At 39.5% G+C, this 19,083-nt stretch overlaps 1 protein-coding gene across 2 annotated transcripts in view; it reads left to right on the top strand.

Moving 5' to 3' along the window:
- rnf220b (ring finger protein 220b) overlaps nucleotides 1–18,905 on the top strand; it is a 28,059-nt gene extending 9,154 nt beyond the window's left edge. The window contains exons 3-16 of one of the 2 annotated variants that reach the window (XM_077607383.1): nucleotides 11,029–11,158; nucleotides 11,876–11,918; nucleotides 12,000–12,092; nucleotides 12,954–12,996; nucleotides 13,273–13,362; nucleotides 15,353–15,396; nucleotides 15,721–15,808; nucleotides 16,158–16,254; nucleotides 16,944–17,003; nucleotides 17,109–17,167; nucleotides 17,241–17,322; nucleotides 17,617–17,725; nucleotides 18,384–18,458; nucleotides 18,542–18,905. In XM_077607383.1, the coding sequence (XP_077463509.1) occupies nucleotides 11,029–11,158; nucleotides 11,876–11,918; nucleotides 12,000–12,092; nucleotides 12,954–12,996; nucleotides 13,273–13,362; nucleotides 15,353–15,396; nucleotides 15,721–15,808; nucleotides 16,158–16,254; nucleotides 16,944–17,003; nucleotides 17,109–17,167; nucleotides 17,241–17,322; nucleotides 17,617–17,725; nucleotides 18,384–18,458; nucleotides 18,542–18,613 (1,085 nt within the window). In that variant the 3' untranslated portion in view covers nucleotides 18,614–18,905. The remainder of the gene's footprint in view (nucleotides 1–11,028; nucleotides 11,159–11,875; nucleotides 11,919–11,999; nucleotides 12,093–12,953; nucleotides 12,997–13,272; nucleotides 13,363–15,352; nucleotides 15,397–15,720; nucleotides 15,809–16,157; nucleotides 16,255–16,943; nucleotides 17,004–17,108; nucleotides 17,168–17,240; nucleotides 17,323–17,616; nucleotides 17,726–18,383; nucleotides 18,459–18,541) is intronic. The other variant, XM_077607384.1, reaches the window with a different exon arrangement.
- The last annotated feature ends 178 nt before the right edge of the window (nucleotides 18,906–19,083 follow it).

The following is a 19,083-nucleotide window of genomic DNA, read 5'->3' as shown; positions in this document are numbered from 1 at the left end:
GCACACAACATCCTTTGCCTCGTCCCCCGAGTCCAACAAATCAGTGTCGGGCCCATCGACGTGTCAGAGAGGGCAAACGTTGAGGTTAAACACATGCTGCTTGCTCTGTGTGTCAGTGTGTATGTTCAGTGTGTGTGTGTGTGTGTGCATGTAGGCCTGGTGTCACAGACAGACCTCATTACAGCATGTCGCTGGTGCTTTTTTTTGTTTTTTTTTTGCGAGTCTTCCAGCTGTGGAGGAGCTTGACAAAAGCCAAGTGTGTCAAAAAGACATGCCAGGCTTGATGGCTTTACCTCCCCCAGTGCACAATCATTCTGTGACTTTGAGTCATTGTTTGCATTTGTCAAAAGTATTTTATCAAAAAAAATAAAGCAGCGTGTCAAGATGAGAACGTATGCGTAAAAAATGATGTTTTAACTCAACCCTTCAAACTTCTCACAGGCATATGCAAGGGAAAAAAGTCATTTTGTGTGCAGTCACAAGCACACGCTATAAAGCTTTAAAGCACGGATATTTTTAAACACTTGATCTAAGTCAATATGGTGTGGATAATCAACTTTATGGTCCTGTTATCTGAATTGTGGCAAGATTGTTTTGGACACTCAAATGACACTCATGCCATTCAGGGCAATGATATACAATATACATTTATTAATTATCTGCTTATTCTCATTCAAGTCACTGGGTTGATATATAAATATATCAAATAATACTACAAATATTGCTGTGATTAAAATGTGATTAATCAATATTAATTATAATTGTACCTGTAAATAATTACTTCATAAAAACAAACTGAACCCCCCCATTCATAATGTATCTACAGTAAAAAAGAAAAAAAACAGAGCAGAATGTCAAATAGTATTTTAGTAGTCCACCCGTCTATTCGTCCACCATATATTCATATATGACTACAGTATCTAATCTATAAGAATAGTATCTAATCACTAATCATGTCTCTCTGGCACTTCTGCTCAACAATTTCAACAACAACAAAATCCAACTCAACTAGTCCGATGATTGGCAGGAGGCAGGTGGTTCACTAATGAACGCTGCATAATCTCAGAGTATTTTAGTAAAATGCAATTTTGAACTTTAAGTGTGACGTCAGAGAAAAAATGTGTAGTTATTGTCAGATATTGCCCTTTTGTGTAGAGTGTCTCTTACCCTAACTGATCTGAGACCAACTAGATTGTAAGTAATATTAAATATTTGTGGGTCCATCTTGTGTCCCTCTTCAGCATTGATGCACATAGAGTTGCTTACAATATGATTGTTGTGCATTCAATTCGTCAGCTGTCACAGATTTGTTCGCTTAGAATACAATACAGAGGAACATAGATATTCAAATTTAGTGATTTGCTCAAACAAGAATGCTACCTAATCAATTTATACAGTGCAATATTGTATAGAGATCATATTTCCTTAACTACAGTAGTATTGTTTTCTGAATGCACTAATTGCAATACTACTCTTTGCTTAAAAATATGACTGCGGGGTAAACACCCCTAAAGGTCAGATCCTACATTACTCTCTTTTGCTTAAAGGTCAAAGTTGACCAAGATCAACCCTATAGTACAAGGGGTGTAAACACTCACCCCCATTCCACCTGACACAATAGCATTGAGTCTCTGCCATAAATCACATGCTTTATAATTGGTAGGAAAACAGCCGTCCAGCAGTATATAACCTTTTATGTGTCGTCTCAACTCTTTATTATGGTGCTAATGAGTGGCCAGGCATCGGGGTTAGAACTGCGAGCCAACCGGATAGAGTGAAAGGGGAGGGCTGAAGGTGTTGGTCACTTTGCTAAAACATTTTTGACTGACCACTTCCACATAAATACAACACAAACACAGAACTCGAATGCACTGACTGACACGGAGGGCATGCATATTTACATCGAAGGATATGCGCGTATGCAAGCCAATCCTCGCACATGCATGCAAATGCGAACACAGAAATGGCCCCAGTGTCCATTACAAGCTGTCATTAGTATGTAGATTGTGCTAATTTTTCCCATAGACCACACAGGCAGCACTTGGCAAGCCTGCTGTGAGGCCGCTGGGCTGGGTCACGGTGAAGAGTCTGCTTCACACATCCTATTGTTTCCGCTGAAACTCTATTAGTGAAATGACAAATCAATCATTGAATAATTAGGCAATTGCACCAATGTAGCCATTCAACATTAAGGGGTGGGTCGAGAACCCCTTGTTAAGCGGAGGTCCCTTTTGGTTTTGTATTACATTGATTATTTTTATTTTTTTTGCTTTCACAACTGGCATCACGCAAAAATATTTCCTTCATGGAAATATACAGTACTGATGTTTTTTGTCTGGATGTCACCAACACAGTGTCACCCAAAGTCATCTGGGATAGGATCCTAATGATGAAAACAGAATAGTTTTTAGTTCACTTTCCCTTTTTTTCTTTTAAATGGAATATTTGATGTCATTATATCAAGTTTGCCAAAAGAATTTGTGTTGAAAATGACCCAATTTTCCAAGCTTTTTTAGTCAGTACTTTTAGTTTTCCCCTTCAAACAGCAGGATTTTCATTAATATGTGGCTGAGTGCATCAAATATGAATATTTATTGTTCAAATTTAAATTATATTAGATTTGATTAGCCTTTGGCAAATTGATGATTTGGAAGTACTAAGTGGGAAGGTGCTTCCATAATTAGGAGGACATGAATTTATTCTCATCTGAAACCACATAGATGACAGGTCAAGCAGGTCACACTTATATGCACCTATCTTACACAAAAAAAAAGTTAAAATGCACTTTAATTTCCCAGTGAAGTCATGTACAATAAGTGCGTACATTTTTTTCTTTGTGAAATGCTACTCAAACAATATATTTTAACTGTAGCTGGCTGAAATATTTAAATATGCAATGATAAATAAAGAAAGTGTGCAAAATGAGCAAATGTTTTGTGGGCGATTTGTAAGTTTCTATTTACAAAATCCTAAGAAACACTCAAAAGAAATCAACATGTAATAAATATACAAGAGGATGACACAGAGTGGGTCCTAATTTACACACCATTATTTGCGAAAACAATATTATAATCATAACATTGATAGGCCTGCTGAATATAATCCACACTAGTGTATTTTGTAAGATCAAAATAGGGTTTTACTGTATCAACGCAAATAGTGTTGCAAGGCCAAAATTGGCTATTGAGCATTCAACCTCATTAGTAGCAGCATAAAGCTTCTTAAGACTCAAGTAGAGGAGTTTGAAGTGATAGCTGCTCCTGGGTTGACCTCACTCAGGCAGAAGAACACAGACGCGAAGATCTATACCCGCAGGCGGCGCCCCGGGCCTCTTTGTTCTTCTTCTGTGTTTGCTGACAGATTGGGGGGCCCACAGACGGGGGCTCACGGAGACTACATGTAGGGTGTGTGTACAAGCGACATATTGATGAGTGCGACGTGTTTGTAGACGTGTATCATAGGCATATTTACATTTTTTTTATGTCCATCGGCTTGAAATAAACACAACAAAAGTGGTAGGATTTACATTTCTGATCCGAGCGCCCAATTTCAATTTGAAGTTTATCCACTATGTCCAAATTCAAACAACTCGCATACTCAGTCACCCAAATTGCTCGTAAGTAACTGCATTAGCATCAAAACCACAAAGTAAGCCATATGATCATATATGTATAATTTCAATGTTGCCGTATTTTGACTATTTTCACAGTCATAATTTATGCCTTGGCTGCATTTTAGATTTTCAGCAGATATTTATTTATTTTTGTGTGTGTTTTGTGTCATTAAGGCAGATGCCAGCGATTACAGCGCTGGCATTCGTATTACAATAGGCGCTCTACTTTTTGTAGTTTTGTGTGAATAGTTGTGGTTTAATAAGTCAACCATCTGGTCATTTGTAAACGCGTGCACACACACACAAAGCTCTCTTATGTTTATCTGGTTGTAAGAGGGCCTGTGTGGGTTTTCTATGGGTACTGCGGTTTTCCAAAAACATGGATGGTAGGCTGATTGTTGGTCTCCATGTGCCCTGCTATATATTTACAGTTTGACATTGTATTATATTCTGTTGGATGATGTTGAATATATCACAAACCACCATTTGTTTATATTATCAATTTACAATTCAACACCTTAGATGACCTTAATGGTATAAACAGTATGAATACCTCTGATTGCAGAAATATTACATTTTTAGGACAAAATGTAAGTAATTAGGCTGAGAAAAATAGTGATATGAATTTAAGAAAATTTAGAATGCGTGAGCTATTTTGACACATTGTAAAGCAATTTTCCTTATTAGGGTCACATAAGAGATGAATGGGGGTAAACCCTGGAATTTTCTCCAGTTGATAAAACCTTAGAATTGTGAGTCAGTCAGACATGTTAATCAATAGTCCACAGTGAGCTCGTGCTATGCCATTTGGTTTGTTTTAGTTTAAACAAAATGAAAAAAAAAATAGTTTCAGAGGTAAACAAGTGAGTCAGATAGAACCAATGTTATACATACACCATGTGTCTTAATGAAGATAGGACCCATCCTGTGTTTGATCATCCAGGCGGACACAATCCTTTAGGAAGTGTGACTAACCCAAACACAGGTGCATCATAGAGTGCCAGGTGCATATTCTCTTGAGGTACCAGCAGAAGTCAGCACTGTTTTGGACAGTATCGGATGTTATCTAGTAAAGCAGTCAGGGGTTTTGCAAGAGTGTTAGCTTATCTTTAATAACAGTTCTGTCTTACAATAAGGCTGAAAGGCTTGAAAAAGTCATGGCTTGGTAAATGACACTTGTGTATTTCTGACGGTATAGACGAATGCGGGCCTTTTTGTGGTTAACTGCCCTCCTAGAATGGTTTTATTTTTCTTTGAGTATGCTGGTGGTTTTAAAGACCTTTCAACCTTCCTGTGGAGTGTTGCGACTTCATATCAACTATCTTCACCTGCACGCATTGTATGAGCGTTACAGTAGTTGTGAATGTGAGCAAAGTTGTCTTTTCATCTGACATTAAATTTCCAGATGGGCTTGCAAAAATACATTACATTCATAACAATAAAAAAATGAACACATCGTGAAAACAGGTAACAATAACTTCAAAATGAAAAGCTTTGGAAAATAGCACTTATTTTTTCATCCACATCTATTAAAAGCCAATTATATCCATACATACATAGCCCCATTATGCAAAAACTCAGTTTAAAGTTCACTTTTTTTCTGTTTTTAAAGTTGTGCCAATGAATACTATACAGGAGGAACAAGCATACCTTAAGAGTGATGTGCAAACTGAGAAGCAAGGGAGAATCTAAACTTTCTTTTAGCTCCAATGAAGCCTGGCAGTTGAGACAGATTCAAGAGCTGGCATTGTGATACAATGTGACAGTATATTTTAGAGCCAGTGCAGGTGGATGACATCAGAATGAATGACAAGCCACCGGTGAACTGCTACGTCTCTTTTTGCACCCGCTGGTTTCCTTGATCCTGTCTCAGAGTGACGGTATGGCAAATGGGTTGGCAAAAGGCTAAATTTGGCATTTTGTTGCGCCTTGTAAGAGCTATGTAGTATCAGGATGAAACCAGTGAATCTTGGTGCATGATTCCGATGTTTGTATAGTCTTATCGGGTGCCAGGAACAATAGGAAAAATGTATTTGATGATACAAAATGCTTAAAAATGATCAAGTCCAAGCTAATAATGTTACTGATCAACATGCATTTTTGTTTTTTTTCCTCATCCCAATGATTAAAGTTCTAAAGGATACTGTAAAAATAGATCTGTACACTTCTTCGCTCGCTTTTAGATGCTTTTAAGGGGCACAGCAAAAACGTGAGGTTGATTGGCCCTTGCCATTGGGATGGATGGAGTGAGCTGCTCTTATAACCAAGCTGGTCTATTTGTATAACACGACTACTACAGCAAAGGTTTTTGCTCTTTAGTGAGTATTTCCAAAGAATTATGGATTGTTTTCTGTTCAAGTTTTTAAATCTAAGCTAATTGCATTAGTAAAAAGTCTTCAAACTGGCTTTTAGATTGTCTGTGAGTGAACACATAAGTAGCTTTATATCACTGCAAATGGCCAAGGACAGCTCCTGACTTGCACAAGCTCTCTTCAATCTGTAATTCACTATCACAGATCATTGAGCCATGCATCTCAATGAGAGCCAGATTGATTGGCTGGAACAGAGCGTAGGCAGGGTTCGATTCTTCGCCCCGCGGTCCTGGGAAGGGAAATGTGGCGGCGGAGTCTAGCAGCCAGCCAGTCCATTCTCCATCAACGGCATGATTGGACTCATGCATGCTGGGCCACACCCGCACCTGATTGAACAATTGTGGTGACTAATGGAGAAGATGAGAGAGAGAAAGGCCGAGAGGGAGACTGAGATAAATTTGGGGTTGTGTGCTGATTGACCCACGGTCAGAGAGGTTATGTCCATTGATCTGTAGGTCAGCAGAGAAAAAGACATTTTCGCCCGAGGTGCCTCAGAATGAGTCCATTTGAGGTTTCGGATTCCTGTCCGTTCCCACCAGGAGCTTTTTCATCATCTGATTCCTGAGGACTTGCAGCTGTTGCCTCCCATCACATGTAGGTAGCTCCACGCAAAGAACTAGTGAGGACAAAGGGCAATCAATGTTCTACAAGAGGTTGATACAGATCTTATTAGTCAATGAATGATCATTAGCGATCTAACGAGGCATTGATTTGCGTGAGGGGCAAAGGTTGCTGTGGTTGTGGCTAGTGTCTTTAACACATTAAATACAATTGATTGCTCAGTCGGAAGGATAGAATTTGAAGGATGCTAGAATTAGATGGGACAGCGTGAGGCAATCTCGGGTCAAGCCTCGAAGAAAAATTCCTTTTCCTTTCTTCAAGCTGGTTTCAGCGCCATCATGCAATTAACAAAACACATATCTCCAAACACTATGTCCAAGGCAGGCGAACGTAGTGTTTGAAAGCAGCTTTGAAAGTGGAGGAAATGACTGAGCTACAAACAGATGTGTTACTACAGGGCCTATTATGTTGCTCATTAAATACCAAACTTCTCAATAGGCCATTATTTCCCCTATAAAAAAACAAATGGCGGCCTGCGAACTCTCTCCACCCTCCTCCTCGCAGGAGTTTAGCTCTACCTCACAGACGGCAAAAAGTCCTGACTAATATCCTGCGCGGTGCTTTTAAATTGTAAGCAGGCAGTCTCGTAGGGTGTGGCACAGGTGTGGCGGGAGCCCGTGGCTTTTTATTGCGTCTTCTCTGAAATTGTGCCAAAGACTTGCCTACTTATCAACTAGTGCAGCGTTGTACAGCAGGCGTTAACTGAGACCCCCGCCCTCCCCCAAACTCGCTGCATGCCCACTGCTTATATAGAGTAAGTGCTTGTTACAGTTTTATAGAGGGCTTTCTGGTGTGCTTAAGGAATTGTTTGATGATTGGAATAACGGTGCCAGTCGGACTGACTTGTCTCAGCACTTTATCGCCAGTGAAAAAGCCGGCTTGCGCAAGCAAAGTCAGCGCCACGGCGTCCGCCGGATGCTTGCTCGCGTGTCTCCCGCCATTCAAAGCTCTCCGGTCGGCAACACGTCAATCAAAATTATACCGCGTCCACAGGTTTGTCGCCGAGAGGGATGGATGGGAGGGGGCAGTTGGGTTTAGGATTGTTCATCACAAAGTCTCCCCCTGCAGAACAGCCTTTCCATGCCCTAGCATAATGTCAGCGGGTGACATCCCGGCCTGATGTGATGTGGCATTCACTAAAGGTCACGTTAGGCATCTCTGCTCTATCTGCATCTGCTGAAGTGGCAGCCATCATATGGGCGCTGGCATCGGCCATTACCGAAGCCCCTAGGGGAGGGTACGTGATGTTTTGAGGATTTCTTTTTTTAAAGGGATTTTGATCTTATCTTGATGCTGCGGGGGGCTTGGTATCGGACATCAGGCAGACCCGCTGCACACATTCAGTTTTACAATGAGAGAAGAATGTGACATAGAGACTTTATAACCTCATGTCACTGTGTACATTCTGGTCAATGACTTGGTTTGTGCTGTTTTTTGTTTCATTTTTTTAATCCGAATGCTATGCTATAAAGAAATTCAGAAAATTTGATGACAAATCTTACATGGAGAGAAGAGATGTTTATGGAAGCATCAGTGCAGTCTGCATTCTGACTGCAGAAATTAAATGTATTTTTTTATTAAAACTGTTCTATCGCAATTTACTACAATCTTAGTGAATCTGGATTCATTGTTAATAGTAATGAACTAACACTGGCCTAATGTCGAAACAAAGATTGCTTTTAATTTACTGTAGATTAGTAGCCATTTTCCCACGTCCCATTTTCAGCTTGACATTTTCTTTCTTACTATTTCAAAAACCCATTTTTTCTCTTGATGAAATCTATGACTATTGGATTTGTTTAGATCTTAGTGTTATACTAAGAAAAGCAATGCTTGTGGCTTGGTGGACGTTTGCATGGATGTTTTGTTGATATCATTTACTGTATTTTTGGGACTGTAAGTCACACCAGCCAAATAATATACAATGAAAAGAAAAATATATATAAGTCGCACTGGAGTAGAAGTTGCACTTTTGTGTTGGGAAATTTGTATTTTATCACAAACTGCAAACATGTTAACGTGACCATAGTAAAATGGACATCAACAGGCTAAATAGTTATCAGTTAACAATACACTTTTCAGATAACTATTCCCCCCCAAAAAACATAACAGGCTGTCGGTGGTTGGAGAGAAAAAACACATTTAAGTCACAGGCTCAGCCTAACAATGAAGAAATTGCTACTTATAGTACGGAAAATACGGTAATTCGTTCTAGAGCAAAGTAGGCAGGCCTGAAAGACCAACTATAGGTGGCCGCTAAGTAGTTCACTCCATTTGGCCTCACTTGCTTCAATACTTCATTGCTCAACCATCCATTCAGTGCAATCTACATGAATTTTAATGCTCAATTAATCAATCGACTATTCTTTCTACACAGTGACAATTAATCTATTGCCAGACAACACGGTTATCCCCATTAGCAGCCTTTTTCATGTTAAACTTGAAATTACACTGTGCATTCCTGAATGTGACTGTATTAACATTGCAATTAAATATGTTTAGCACACTACAACAAATTGGTGAACGTAAACATTTCATCGTGACACGGAATTTAGAGGTGTCATCCCACTTGAAGTGAACAAATGAAGGACATAGTCTCCACTAGACAGCCAAGAAAGGAGGTGCTGAACTGGCGAGACACCTTTAGGAAAGAGAAAGGAAACAATCAGAGACACCAACACAGTGAATCCATTAAAGGACAGGCCCTTCAAACTGGGCAAGACCCAACAACAGTGCGCCAACAATCCATTCGAGCCGGTTGCTGTAGTGAGGGAACACTTTACAAGCCCCGCAAGCAGGTTTTACAGCCCCCTGTTGTGTGTCTGAGACCCCCCAGGCTGAATATGGTGAGTCTGAGTGATACTGACAGCGTTTATGTGGACAGGGGCAAAGGGGGTTGAAAACACGTACAAAGAGTGGTGGTCGTCAACTGTCACATACAAGCTGAAACTCAGTCTTTTTTTTAAATCTCACGTTGCCGGGGATTAAAGTTGAGGGTTTCCTTCGGTAGGACGAGGTTTGGGGGACGGAATCCCAAATGCGGACCAATGAAACACCTGAAAATCAAATCCCATTGCTCTTATCGCCACGCCATTCAGAGTTATCTGTGCAGGTAATGTGGTTATAAATTCAATTTCAACGCCGAGATTTCATTGTTTACTGATGCCGACATGTTCCGGGCGGCAGAGCGCAGAAAGCGCAGGAACGTTCGATGCGTGTCGGGAAAAGTCATTTAGGCTTGCGCTAGGGGGTGCAAAAAAGGTGTGATGGGGGAGGCGGTGACACAAGGAGAAATGTCACTCTCCCAAGGACACCACTTTGTATTTTCCACCCCATGTTTTATTTAGAAGGCATTTTGTCCTACTTAGCTTTGCACTAAGGGGGCTTGTAGTCAAACCGTGCCTTGCACTAACAGATTTTGATTGGCCTTTGTGATAATCAGGCCTTTCCTCGTCACAAAGCCATCCAAACCTGCTTGGAATCACCTGGTTTCAAATTGATAAGCCATACTGCTATTGGCTTTCCCTCTTCTGTACAGAGATGGCAAATTAGGCGCATCTTGCCTACTAGCGCTCAGTGATTGATGGATTTCAGGAGTAAATCACCTCATCTACTAGGTAAAATCTTGATATAGTAGAGCTCCTCGGGATCGCAGCTGGCTGCTTATGGCGGTAATCCATCAGTGGGGCCCAATGGGCCGAGCGCTCCTCCTGGGTAATGTTCCTATTGACAGCCTATGATGTCCACACACTGACAGCAAGGAGATACTGCTATACGTGTATGTGTGTGTACCAGTTTTGCTACTATTATGTAAATGTAACTTAGGCCTATAGAACAACTAGTGAAGGTACATTTGTCTAAAACTTTCAAAAGTAGCAAGTAACTGTCATTAACTACTGTTTAGAAAAATATTTTCGACCTATGTATATTAGATTAGGGCACACAGCAAGGTGTTTCAATATTCATGCATTCATTTTTTCATACTGCTCATCCTCACAAAGGTCGTGTGGGGGGTGCTGGAGCCTATCCCAGCCAACGACGGGCACCAGGCAGGGGTACCCATAAGGAGATGGACCACCATTCACGTTCGCACTCATACCTAGGGGCAATTTAGAGTGTTCTTTTGGGATGTGGGGGGAAACTGGAGTACCTGGAGAAAACCCACGCAAGCCCGGGGAGAACATGCAAACTCTAAACAGTGAGAGAAACCACCCGAGATCGAACCCTCGATCTCCGAAATGTGAGGCCGACGCGCTAACCACTTGTCTACCCGGCTGCCCTGTTTCAATGTTAATTCTATTAATAATAATTTTATTTAGCTTTCTGCAATTATAGAGGATATTGGTGACTGTGTTCTACAGTGCATCGCAAGGACAATTTGTAAGCAATTATGGCTATAACTTATACCTTGATTATCTGCAGGTGGCAAGGTGAAGATTCTTTACGATGCGGGGGCTCCAATGTGTCCAGTGTGTCAGAGTGTTCTGCGACCAGGGGAGCTGCAAGAGCACATGGAGCAGGAATTAGCCAAACTTAGTCAAATTCAAATCAGGTAAGTACCATTATCTCAAAATCCTTCGAAATATCAATCTTTGCATGTCCTCATTCTGTTGTGCCAATGTCTGCCACTGATCTTGTTAGTCCTTCGATAACTGTAGTACAACTAGACTACCAAAACAACAGCCCGCACAGCCTCTAGTTTCCTCAAGTGTCATGCCTCATCCTCCTTGTCACCTCCGCGCAATGTTTACAAGCCGCCTCATCTTTCCCTACATATTTCATATTGCGGGTTGCAGCCTCGGGGCGGCAAATCACACAACGGGCAAATAACGGCCCACTAATAGATGCTTAAAGGCTAACGTGCTTGTCTGTGCACACGCAGGAAGAACCCCTACCCACCACTCACACGTAAACACGGGCTAATGGTTTGACCAGAAGAAGGATCTCTCTAATAAAGACATTACACTTGAAATCTGCTTAAAGACCACTTGGTGGACAGTAATGGTTTCCAATATAACTTGACCCACAGCGACACTTTCTGACTGTGTCTCCTCGTTTATGAATGGGAAAGATTGAGTGAAAAGGTGATGTGAGAAGGGGGTTATACACACACACTCGCATGCAAATTTGCCGCCGATTCACGAGTTGATGTTTATAGAACTCTATTGCGTTGGTTTATCGGCATGTTGGATTTGTATGCATTTCTATCACGTTTGAGATTGTTTATACGCATGGGTGCTCATGTAGTATTTACTTTTCTTCACACAAGCGTCACTTCGATGCAGCACGACCACCTAATGAGGACGCCAAAGGTAAACTCACTTGTATGATATCTTCATGGTTTGCATTGAAAGTGTTTTTGCTCCTTTGACTCCATTTCATTTCCTTTGTAGTCGCTGTCATTTTCTCTGCACATCAAACGTGAAGGAGCGTCTCCAACGTCACCTACAAGACCAAATGATGACATCCACTCTGACCGATATCAGGTTAACTTTCAATGGATTCAAATCTTATTTTAAGTCCAACCGTGTGGACTATTTATAGAATAAGGAATCAAAAATTACACTGGTTTAATGGGAATGCATTTAGATTCAGATGTTGAATCCTATGTTGTGGCTAGTTTTATTTTATTTTTTGTAGGTGTTGCTTCCAAATGGTATGTTCATTAACGCACTAAAAGCCAAAAAAAAAGGTTTCTCAGCTAGTAGTTAGCGACATCATAAAGGTTGTCGCCGGTCTTGATGTGGTGCCAGCGACTCAGTAGTTTTATGAGCTCTGAGTTGATCAAATGCTGGAGTCAAAACTTACAAGCAATATGTTCATCAGTGGTAACAGTTTCTTAGCACCTAACAAGAGTAACCGTGGAAGGAAATGGAAGAAATCAAATACAGATGCCACAATGAGCTCACACTTCCACCTTTTGTCTAAATTGCTGGTTTGCAAATGTGCAAAAAGTCAGTCAGTCCTAAATGTACAACGTTCCTTCAAATTCTATTTTTTGTGAGTATAATGTGGTATCATTGGCTCAAACTGATGATAACTTTAATGCATTTTTAAAGGACATTTGGTATAAACAAAAATACGACATTAGAATTTATATGTATGATTTGGTTAGGAGTCTCAAAAATATTTTGTGTGAGGAATATGGTATGAAAATATATTAAAAAAGAAAATGAGCATCCAAACTAAAACTTAAAGAACTGAACTTCAGACTTGCCAACTTGGAGTCATGCATGCACCACTAGTCAATATCACTTCCTCCAAATGTTATTCCTCAAACAAAATTCTATGACATAATCGCGGTTGAATTTCTTATGGATTGTGATACTTTTTTTTCTTTGCTATAGACGTTTCTGCGTGTACGGGCCAACAGACACACGAGATTAAACGGTGAGTTGATTGCCTGCTCACGAAAGCAAAAACTTTGTTAAATTAGTGCTGACTCAACCTCCCAATGAAAAACAACTTGTGAGTGATAGACTCAAAGCTCCGCACTTGGCTTATCTTCCGCTACACTCATCTTCCCTTTTCGACGTGGCCATTGCGTTGTTTTGTTGCGCGTGCTTGATGCGCTATTTTCAGCACCCGCGCTGCCAAGCGGCCTAGCGCCCACACGAGCAGAGGAGTTATTAACCTTTCAACTTTGACCTCTTGATATGTTAACAGTTGAAGACCTCTGCTGGTGCAGGTGCTACGTCAAATCCGCCCCATTACGCCCCCACAGCGCAGGAGCCCACCTAGACTGCACACAAGCTGGTAAGACGCGATGGAGCTAAAAACTAGATGCACACAATGCCAAACTTATAGGTATCACACAAAATACCATTTTAATAATAATTTTTTAATTCATAATTTCTATGTGAATTCCATTATTTCTTTGGTCCGCAACGATACTTAAATATATATCAATAAATAATGAAATGCAAAACTAAAATACACTAATATAGATATAGATAAACTCTGAATTGATTACTACATTGGTAAATATTACCATGAATAATTTACCTTAAAATGATACACAAAGAAGCGTTTTTAATGATACTACAAAAGTAGCTGTCAAATATGTCAGCAAAGTACCTGTTACAGTACATTTTTCCCCCCAAAATTTAATTAATGACACTACTAATTTATATATATCTTTTAAAGGTAGACATAATGATAGTATATTTATTACATCACGAGAAGTAATTGACCTCAAAACTATTAATTTGGGGCATTTTTATGTGAAGCCATTTAAAATGAAATATTGTATGTTTTATTGAGTCACAGATTATCAATCACGAGAGTGTAGGACGATAATCCCAATTCGTTATATACTAATTTTCATCTGTATTTTTTAAAAACAATAACATGTAGTGCTAAAATTGTGGATGAAATGAATAGAATTCCAATATAGGAGGATTTCAAAGCTTTTTCAACTTCTAGCTGACTCTTCAAACTGGTAATGCTGTCGAGGTCTGTTAGTCTTTATTGGGCATATTACAGGGAGATCCTAAACACACGTCAGAGGAAGATGACTGCCTTTTAGTGTGTGTGTGTGTGTGTGTGTCTGTGAACGAGTGTCTCTTGTGTTGATTAATCAACCTCTCACTTTCCTTCTCTCCTCTTCTTTCCTGTTTGATAAGCGCTTTCTCATCTATGACCGCCTCTTTAACCCTCATTATATTTGCTGGCATGGTCACACCCAACGGACTGATTGTGTGTCCGTGTGTGCATGTGCGAGCGCACGCGGCGGCGGCACCCTCCGTCACCTCACTGTCAAAAGCCACTGTCATGCAGGAATTAAGGGGTCCTAAAACTTAATGTCCCTTGCTTGCAATCTCCAGCCAGTGTGGTCCAAATGGGGGAGGAGGGGCTGCTGATGTTCTGCCATGTTAACTTTTATATCACGGGCTAAAATGGGGATGCACTGACACTTTTCGTCTACGAGACTTTCGTCGGGCTCTTACTGTACAGTATGGGGTATTTCGCTTCGGAGTGGATGGACTTAATTATGTAATCATACCAAATGGCATCACGGTCAATGGAGAAAGGTGACAACAAGCAATGAGACGATTCAAATGTTTAAATCTGGTCATAATGCGACATTTGGGGCTTGGATTTATCATTACAAAATAAGTAGAGTTTTTAAATTCCATTGTGCTGAATTTAAATTCATCTACCTTCCTTTAGGATTATTTAGTGGCTATTCTTTTTGTTTCAAGTAGTAGTAATTGTTTTAGTTGAATTTAAATTCTGTGTATTTATAACCATGCTTTCCTTAATTTTGTTGAAGTTATGGCAAATCTTTTCTTTTTTTTCATTGTTTAATATGTTCGATCAAAAATGTTTTGAGATATACAGAGAATGACACATTACATTTTTAGACAGCAAAACAGTATTCAGTTTTCATATTCACTATTTAAGAACTAGAGAATCACTATAAAGGGCTCAGTTTTCAAAGAATCACCATATTTCTAAGCTCCGTTTTTTTAAATACAAACATACAGACAAACAGAAAAACTGATACAAAGAACCGAATACTTTCCTAGGTTTCACTTAAGGCACAGTACTAGTCGCTTAAAAAAGAAAATACACGTCTACTGCGTCGCTTGCCTAAAAAGAAAAAGCAAAAAAATCAACTATTTCAAAACATTACGTATCTATAAAACAATACATAAGTAAACAATGTCATTAAAATTCATCAAATATGAATCAGAATCAAACACAGTGTTGCTTTAACTTCTTCTTTGTTTTGTGTCATCAGTGAGGATCAGTAAACTGAAGCGGAGGAAACCAGACGACAGTCAGGTACGCTTGATTTATTGTTGATTTTTCCTTGTATATTTTCCATCACACAAAAGACAGATGAAATCATGACATTTTTATAGCCATTGGACATATATATATATATATACGTAAATATCAGAAGCACGCGTACAATGTTATTGGACACTGTTGGTTGCCTTTGTCCACGTGGCATTAAGATCACTGTCATGTCAGCATGTATTCATGTGAAAACACTTGACTTGTTATGAAAATGCTGCCAGAGGCTTCTGGAAGCAGAAAGGCAATCATCCAAGTGTGTGTGTGTCAATGTGCATTTCTTCCCTGTGTGTGTGTGTGTTTGTTTAGGAGGTCCCTGTAGACACAACACCATCAGAGGATGAGTGGAACGAAAGGAGGAAGATACAGATGATGTCGCTAGTCGGAGGGTTCAAAGGTAAGCGTCCGCGTGTGTGATGCTGTGCACTGGACGGTGATAACATGACTGAGTGGCACTTGTGGAAAAATGCACTGAACTTTTCAGTCCACATTAAAGAGGAAGAGCATGCCTAGAAGGTTATCGTCTATGTGATGGCGGCCTCCGACATGCAATTTTGTCACAATACTAAAATTGAATTTCTCCCTGTTAAGATAGCAAGATTGTCACTGTAAAATCGATACATTTGAAATATTTTGTGGGAGACGAAGCATTTTGCTTAAATTACGATGTTTTTTTTAAGGGAGATTTGTCTTTTTTGTACAGTAAGTGCATCCCGATTAATGTTTTTTTTTCTTCGTGTTCTCAGGTTCAATGTTGGTGAGCAGCACATCTAAAGAGGGTCGAGACAGTGACGTGGATCTCGACGTGGACGGAGATGACACTGTAGAGTATGGGCGTGCCCAGTATCCTTTTAAATCTTAAAACTGGGTTTTTACCGTCATTGGCAGCTTCTCTCTCATCACAAAGTCTTTTCAGGACTACATTTAATATATTTGGTAACCTATAGATGTCACACTCAACACTTCAAACCAAAAGTAATGATATAGAAAGATTTAAAAAAATAAAACCTTGTGCCATGATACCTAATGTGTATGCATATTATGCCATTAATCATTAGTTTGTTAGAATAATAGTACACTTCAATACTTTTCTGGGAGTCAAATTTTGTAGTTTTCTTTTTGTGTACCTTAAATAACTTTTGTTTTTTTCCCCCAACTTTTTAAGTATTCACATTCTGGTTGTTTATACAATGTTAAGACAACTTTTCATAATAATTGGACATTTTCAATCATCTAATCCAATCTCCTTTTCTATATGGAGATGTGACATGAGATTTCTGAATTCAAGATTAATTTACTCTGCACTAAGAAATTAATTGTTAAAATGAATCACAGGCGAAAATTAAACCAGAAATAGTGGCAAAAGTCATGCCTACAGTATTTTTTTGAAAATTGGCTCAATAACATTCAAATGATTACACAAATTACCAATCCGAAATATCATGGAAATCATGTGAAATATATACAAAAACATGTATGCATTCATGCAATATTTTTGTTGAGCTTTTTTTCCTCTTAGCCTTTATCTTTAGATACACAGAGACAGATGTGATCATGTGTTCAGGAGAAAGCAGCAAGGAGACGACAGTTAAGTAAGTTCCTTTAAATTTCAAGACCGCTTTGAACCTTCTCAACATTTAGCGCATAATTGTCTCTCAGCATCACCTGACTTTCTATTTATTTCTCTTGTTTTCCAGTGTTAATGCATTGCCTGACTCTGGACTCCAACAGGAAACCTCCAAATGGTCGAATGAAGGTACACGGCTTCGAAAAAAATGTCATTGACTCCTTCTTATGGCATATTTTTATATTAATTTATATCCATGTAGCGAGTCCGTCCACCAGCAGTGGCGATAAAGTGGATGGAAGCACGCCTGTCCTCCCCAAAACCGGCAAAAACACAGAAGACACGTAAGTTCAGAATACATTTGGATTTCCACCATGTTAGCTCTGCCCCAAAAAATGAGTAGAAAATACAAAAAAGTGAAGCGTTATCATCATCATAAAATGAAAGTATGCACCTTGCTTCAAATAACAGGATTATCCAACTATATTATCCAAGAAGCAAATACGCCCCAGATAAATGACATACTGCATGCTGCAAATAATATTGCTGTTAAATTTCAATTTAACGTGTCCTGAATTTATAAATGACTATGCAGGGTCTAACTTGCTTCATCTGTGTGTGCGTGAATGTGTGTGAAGGATCTCAGAAGACTGTGCGTTGACATCCCTGGATGTTCTTAAAGCTCGAATACGAGATTTGGAAAAACAGTTGTGTAAAGGAGACAGATTTAAATGCCTCATTTGTATGGTGAGTATGTCTTTTTTAGGGGGTGCTTGTTGATGAGGCAATGTTTGTCATTAAGTACTCTAAGGTTTTTTGGGGGGTGTTTTATATATTTTACAAAGTTAGAATAAATGTGTCCTTTTTAATAAAATGTATTATTGCTGTTTTTTTGTTTGCTTATACCAAAAAAGCAGTAATTAGTGGGAATAGAAAATGGAATTCACCAATTGTAAAATTGCAAACTGAAAATGTTTCACTATAAAATTAACAAATGTTTATTTTTCTGACTCTACATCATACTTTTGCCAAATTAAACCAAAAAATATATTTTATAATGTTTTAAATTTCTATTGAGATGTTACCTGTGAGCAAACTAATTGAAAAAAATTCAGTTTTCCGACCATTATCTTTTGAACAATGTTCCCAAATCCAGGGAAAATCACGAGTTGTATGAATCCCTACGAGACATCTCCATAAAATAAAATATATTCCCTTTTTAAAAACATTTTTATTGTTTTTAAAACAGTTTTTATCCCAACATGTAAAGAAAATGAATGAGCCTTATCTACTGTGAAAACTAACCTTTCAAATCTTCTATAACAGAAGCTATTTATGGACATCTAGCGGCTAGATGTGCTATTACAAAATCCAAGGCTCTGACCTGTGCTTCCTTCCTCTGCAGGACTCGTACTCAACCCCGCTCACTTCCATCCAATGTTGGCATGTTCACTGTGAGGAGTGTTGGCTCAGAACACTGGTATGTTCATCCTCTGTAAAAGAAAATCCTGTCATGAACTGCATTTTGGATGAATTAATTTATTCTCTGATTCTCTTTGTCAGGGAGCAAAGAAGCTGTGTCCTCAGTGCAACACCATCACAACTCCCGGCGACCTGCGAAGGGTTTATCTGTGACGCTGGGCTGGTCATTAAGGGTGGACTCAAGAGCAGCTGGCCTGACTCCCACACTTTTCTGCATTTTACCCTATTTTGGACCTACTTTTTAGTCAGTGCATTCATTTTTTTTTTTATTCCGCTTATCCTCTCCAGGGTGACGGGTGTGCAGATCTCTATCTCACCCTTAATTGGTTGCCAGCCAATCACAGGGTGCAAGGAGACAGACAAACATCCTCTCTCACCCAAGAGACACATTTCCACCATGTTTTTTGGATGTGGGAAGAAACCAGAGTACCTGGAGAAAACCCATGCGAGCATTAAAATTTCACACAGGAAGGTTGGAACCCATCGGGGGTTGAACCCTCAATCTCAGAACTGTGAGGCGGATGTGCCAACCACTTGCTCACCAGCCATTCATGTTTCTGGAATGTGGGAGGAAACTGGAGTGCTTTGAGAAAACCCACGCGAGCCCGGGGAGAACATTCAAA

Source organism: Stigmatopora argus, chromosome 8 (assembly GCF_051989625.1).
Source record: "Stigmatopora argus isolate UIUO_Sarg chromosome 8, RoL_Sarg_1.0, whole genome shotgun sequence".
Classification (NCBI taxonomy): Eukaryota; Metazoa; Chordata; class Actinopteri; order Syngnathiformes; family Syngnathidae; genus Stigmatopora; species Stigmatopora argus.
The sequence above is the reverse complement of the archived record's forward strand: the minus strand, read 5'-3'. Positions and strand labels throughout refer to the sequence as shown.